The sequence below is a fragment of the Argopecten irradians genome, chromosome 11 (assembly GCF_041381155.1).
Source record: "Argopecten irradians isolate NY chromosome 11, Ai_NY, whole genome shotgun sequence".
Classification (NCBI taxonomy): domain Eukaryota; kingdom Metazoa; phylum Mollusca; class Bivalvia; order Pectinida; family Pectinidae; genus Argopecten; species Argopecten irradians.
In genome coordinates, this window is record NC_091144.1 from 11,742,494 (window position 1) to 11,748,936 (window position 6,443).

The following is a 6,443-nucleotide window of genomic DNA, read 5'->3' on the forward strand; positions in this document are numbered from 1 at the left end:
TTGTAAGTGGTAGAACTTTGATATGATAGGCTATGCTCATATTGACAATATAAATGGTTTTCATTTAGGAAGAATCTGTAGTGAAGGAATGGCCGACTTGCTTTGTAACGGAGAGGGGACCATTTGGCGACTTTGTCTTCCTGGTCAGATGCCCAATAAGATGTAGGTCAAATTTCAATATCAGTAGGTATTGGCCTTTCATACTACCTGACCCGTAGACTTCCTACTACACCTCTCTTATCTATACCCATTTAATACAGCATAATTTTCAATTCTATGGAGCGTAAATTCCAGCAGAGTTACCCCCTACCTTCTCTCTATTTCGTCGGGTATGAAGGCGTATACCTATAAGGAAGTTTGTACCAAAAAATCAGATGTGTGGTTAAATATGGGATTTCGTTACAGTGATGAATTATTTTACTCCAATATAGAATTGCAATGCTAAAATTTCCAGATGATGTTCGAAAGGTGTGTTCTCACTTGTTATAATAATATATGGAATTCAGCGTTATATAACCAACACACAAGCAATACATGATGTGAAATACAGTATCCATAATAACATACAAAATAGTTGGGTTTCCGATAACCCTACTCACCCTATAGTATCGATGTCTACAAAAAAACAACAAAAATCAATTGCGTCCCGAACTCATCATAAACTTATCATTTAATTATCATCAAGCAACAATACTAACCGGAAAAGCAATGTTTACATTGCAGTAATTTATATGTACATATTACGTCTACATTGGTAAAAATTTAAAATAGGAATCATATCCACGGTATATATAATATTAGATGTTTGGTCCTCAAAACAAGAAAAACACCTATTTGATATCTACCGATCCTTAAGTTTAAAATGGTGTTACTGAAAACATATTTTATTAGGCCTATGTTTGTGCAACGATTAAGCGTACTTAATTATTGCAGTAAATATGCAAAAGGGCGTAAATTGACTGATTTATACTTTTATAGCGCTTTTGACCCAATTATGTTACGTAATACACGTATTAATATTTTTCACGCTTCTCGAAGTGGACTATCGTCGTTGAAGATATTAAATTCAGGTTGAATTTCTATATCATTTGACTGACAGTATAACGAATGGACACCTGAGAAAAATATCAAATTTATGTTATTCTACATGGTAGTTATATCTTACATATCATATGTGTATTCCCTTTTCTAACTCCCACCTACTTCATTTCTATTAAAGAAAACACAATGTTTCCTTTTTGTTATATGTACAGCTATAGCAGTCTCAAGCTTTATTTAAATGTTCTATAAATATCTGCCATGATAAGATTTACAACCCTATACACATATTTCTGTTACTAGACCGTGGCGGTAGACCCATATATATACATTTTGTTTACACACCTACACACACGTATGTGTACTACATTGTTAAAATGTAGGTCAAATCGATATCCCGGTGACGTAAATTTCGCGGAACTGACGATCTTTCTTATACAGGTAGACGACTCCAATTAATGTAGGCTACAAATTCATGCACATGATGCTTATCATTTTAAAACAGAATATATTGCTGGAAGCTTTAGAAACATTACACCATTTAAAATATTAATTAACATAAATTATGTTGAATTTATTACTTTAATTTATAAAGTCACCTTTCTCTTTCAAACGTAGAAATATGTACGCTTCTTTCATTTGTTTTTTGAATGCCAACACATATTTTGATATTCGACGATGAATTTCCCGTGACGTGTATTTCGTGGAATTTGTCAACGAAGGTGAGGATAAATATCTGTGTTACATGAATTTATATAATAGGACAGTCTATAAGTTTCTAGTGTCCCCCACCCAACAAACTTTTATCTCATTTAGACTGAAAGTTACCCATTTAACTTTACGTTTTCACGATTTGATTTAGAAATTTGTGACTTGGATTTATTTTCTAACCTTACGTATACCTTTTCACGATTTTATAACAAATTTTGACTTGGATATAAGTAATTAGTCTTCTATTCATATGTTAAGAGGAATCAGATAGTCACGTGCATTTCCTGACACAGTAGAGGTAGAAACATTTTTTAATTAACTTCAATATGATCAAATTCAAACTGCCGTGGTTAAAAATAGTACTCCAAAACTAAATAAAACAAGCAAATTCATAGAATTTCTATCCCCCGCTTTCAGGACATATTATAGGTAAACATTATTGAGGTTATAGGTTTAACCTTGGTTGAAACATGAAAAAATAAACTGAAGTCTTATTCGGAAGTAAGACATTTAACTTTGTTACCAAGTTTGAAGAAAATCGCTTAATATTTATGACAATTATTGAACGGAAGTGGCAGAAAATGACTTTTTTTTTATTAAATCAAAGGTTTGTTTGTTTGTTTGAGTTTAACGGCCCATCGACAACTAAGGTCATTTACGGCCAAACTACAAGGCAGGCATTAGTATTAGGATATAAACAAGGACCGTATCTAAAAGATCAGGATAAGAAAAAGGCAAGTAAAAACAAAATTGTAAATGTTGATTTAATAAAAAGAGTTACATAGGATAAAATAGTTTTGGCTAAAACACGTGAGAAAACTCATGCACAATGTTGACGAAACGATGAGTGTTGCGTTGATATGAATATAAGTTGAGATGAGAAAACGTTAAATCGAAGGGCCATAACCCTGTTAATTAAGATCTGCCAAAAGTGGCGATCGAACTTGGCTAAGCCGTTAAGGCATTTAACTTTGTTATCAAGTTTTAACTATTAGTTTTAACGTTTGTTTGTTTTTACACAGAAACTGCAGAAAAATGACATTTGTAGTAAATTAAAGGGCCATAACTCTGATAAATAACATCCGCTGAAAGAGTTGATCGAACCTGGCCAGGCACTTAAGGCATTCAACCTTGTTACCGAATTTGAAGAAAATCGGTTAATATTTATTAGTTATTGTACCGAAGTGGCAGAAACTGACTTTTTCATTTAAGCAAAGGGCCATAACTCCGCTAAATAAGGTCCTTTGAAAGTCGCAATCGAACTTGGCCGAGTCCTTGAGGCATTAAACCTTTTTACTAAGTTTGAAGAAAATTGGTTTACATTTGTTACACTTATTGTATGGAAATGGCAGAAAATTACGTTTTTTGTAATTCAAAGGGCCATAACTCCGCTAAATATTTGCGATCGAACTTGGACAAGCCCTTAAGGCATTTCACCTTGTCACCAAGTTTGAAGAAAATCGGTTCACATTTGTTACAGCTATTGCAGGGAAACGAAGTGTTACAGACAGGCGGACAGACCGACGGACAAACTCAAATTAATATCCCCCGTTCCGGAGAAAGCGGGGGATAATTCAGCAAAATATTAATGATAAAATCGATCATAAATTAATAAAACAAAGAAATATGAACGACTATCCATATGTTAAAGTACACAAGCAACATATCTTTAATTAATGTCACTTTCAGGTCGAACTGTCTTGAAAACAGCATGAAAAGTCAATTAATAAAATTGACCTCAATTTCAGATCATTTTCATGTTTTTGAGGTGGAGCACTTTCCAGGACCTGAATATATTTGTCTGTGTACTTTTACATCCTTTAGCTTTATACCTTTTATATATTGATGCTTTGTTTCACTTGTCTGCTTGACTATTAACTTAACACGTTTTAGCACAATTTTCCTATTTATCTTATCTATCATTCATTCATATATTCGTTTTTACTCTTTGTTTTAGAGTGACTGTTGGGTATGGTATTTATGTCACACAAGTGGGGTATTGTGTGAGGAGTTATAAAAGACACCTTTGTAACTGTAATGAAAACAATCACTTAAATCTCCTGATAAAGCAAACATTGCGCGACACCGTGACCTTCTCTTTGCGCGACACAATGACATTCTCTTTGCGCGATACCGCAACCTTCTCTATGCGCGACACTGTGACCTTCTCTGTGCGCGACACCGCAACCTTCTCTGTGCGCTTCACCGTGACCTTCTCTGTGCGCGACACCGTGATCTTCTCTGTGCGCGACACCGTGACCGTCTCTGTGTGTGACACCGTGACCTTCTCTGTGCGCGACGCCGTGACCTTCTCTGTACGCGACACCGTGACCTTCTCTGTGCGCGACACCGTGACCTTCTCTGTGCGCGACACCTTGACCTTCTCTGTGCGCGACACCGTGACCTTCTCTGTGCGCGACACCGTGACCTTCTCTGTGCGCGACGCCGTGACCTTCTCTGTGCGCGACGCCGTGACCTTCTCTGTGCGCGACACCGTGACCTTCTCTGTGCGCGACACCGTGACCTTCTCTGTGTGTGACACCGTGACCTTCTCTGTGCGCGACACCGTGACCTTCTCTGTGCGTGACACCGTGACCTTCTCTGTGCGCGACACCGTGACCTTCTCTGTGTGTGACACCGTGACCTTCTCTGTGCGTGACACCGTGACCTTCTCTGTGCGCGACAACGTGACCTTCTCTGTGCGCGACACCGTGACCTTCTCTGCGCGCGACACCGTGTCCTTCTCTGTGCATGACACCGTGACCTTCTCTGTGCGTGACACCGTGACCTTCTCTGTGCGCGACACCGTGACCTTCTCTGTTGCCACTAATCCCATTTTCCAATGAACACTTAGATTTAGTACGTACAATGACATTGCAATTTTTGAGCGAGTAGAGAGAATATTTCTAGTGGTGATTTTTCTGATGACATCAACAGTATCCCACACCATATATTGACCCCAAACACTTGAGTATTGAGCAAGTTAAGAGCCTAAACATTTCCTAGTTAAATATATCATGACAGTCTACTAGGATCATACTTTTCATTGTTGTGACTCATTGTTATCTAAATCTCATTGTTTGCTATTTTATCAAAATTATTTTTATTAATATTATGATGACACCCTTTTAACCAATAAAATAAGAATGATGGATATAAGAAAAGGATATCTTATAAGATAAATTGGTACAATGTTTTCTTCAAGTATATATTTTTTAAGAAAATTGAGGAAATCATCAAACTTCCCTTCGTGTTTTGACTTGTTCGCGAGCGAATGTGTGAGTGCTGCGTGGGCTACTCCACTGAGGGGTTTGTCATTATCCACATATCCGCCGAATCTACACGCTTATATTTGTTACAATCTTACTGATAAAATATTCTAAGAATTTTTATTGTATACCCGGTTGAATATAAATTGGTTTTATATTTAGTAACACTTTAATTACACAATGCATCATATATGATTCACACTATGATGAACTACTACTCTGTGTCATAGAAATTTACCGCGAACATATCTTAGTCAACTGTCTACCTCCATGTCATATCATCTTGGGAACACCACTGAAGTCAATCGTTAACATATGATGTTACTGTATGTCTAAATATTATGCAACACGTAAAACACGTGATAATAAGACACGTGAGAAAGACATTTTAGAGCTGCCAGCTGGTGACGATGAATATGCAGAGTTATTGTGACATTGAGAGGTTAAGTTAAGAGTCAAAATCCAGTTAAACTAAAATCAAAACCGTTTGATTAAGCGCATATTGAATACTGAAAAATTAATACAGTCATTATTTAGTGTTTATTACCACAGGAAAATATGCAATGTCATTCATCGCTACATGTAATATCTTCTATAGTATATGTACGTAATTATGTATTGGTGTGGTTTTCAGTAACATGAACGATTTATTTAAATTCTTAACAACTCAATTGTTAAATGTTATTTCAAAGATCCAGTCCAATGCAAATATGTTTAAACATGCATCTACATACATGCATATAATAAAATATTTCTACAAAACATTCCCTGTGAATAATAAATTTGCTTCATATTTTCAATGGTAATTAAAATAATAGAAAACATTTTGCGTGTTTTACCAAACTTGTTATCACGAATTAAAGATGTTCCATCGCTGACAAATGGTATTTTTTCACTATCAAAATCAGGAGCAGACGTTTTAGTATTTTTCTTCAGTTACAAAAGTTACTTACTTTACACCATTACTAACATTGAAGTTTGAGCTTCTAATTTTATTCAAGTTAAAAATATCAAAAATAATTAATTGCATCCCGAAAAAGTTTCTGGCACTATGTCCTATATATAATAAAATACTGATTGCGCATGCACCAAATTAAAAAAAAATATATTACATTTTTAGTTAAGTAGACAGACATATACACTATTAAACACCAATTATTGTTCAAATGATGAGTATCGTTTATGCTTTGTCGGCGGCAGATCATCTTTACACATTACACATTTAATTAAAACATAGCAATAAGTCAAATGATTTGTGGTATGAAAAGGAGAAGGGACAAATTTAATAACAATGTTGATGGAAACATTTGCACCGTGTTTCAATTCAGAAACCAATGATAACAAAAAAAAAAAAAAAAAAAAAAAACAACAACCAAAAACGGCGGGCTTTTACATGGATATGAAGTTTAACCTATATTACAGACG

The 6,443-nt window shown here is 35.4% G+C and overlaps 1 protein-coding gene across 1 annotated transcript; it reads right to left on the reverse strand.

Annotated features, from left to right (window-relative positions):
• Nucleotides 1–3,796: 3,796 nt before the first annotated feature.
• LOC138334398 (A-kinase anchor protein 5-like) lies at nucleotides 3,797–4,585 on the reverse strand. The gene has a single exon (XM_069283068.1). It carries the CDS (start codon nucleotides 4,583–4,585, stop codon nucleotides 3,797–3,799), a length of 789 nt encoding a protein of 262 aa, XP_069139169.1.
• Nucleotides 4,586–6,443: the final 1,858 nt, after the last annotated feature.

Excerpts from the sequence above, each read along its gene's own strand:
- LOC138334398 (XM_069283068.1), bottom strand. The coding sequence starts at position 4,585 with ATGGGATTAGTGGCAACAGAGAAGGTCACGGTGTCGCGCACAGAGAAG.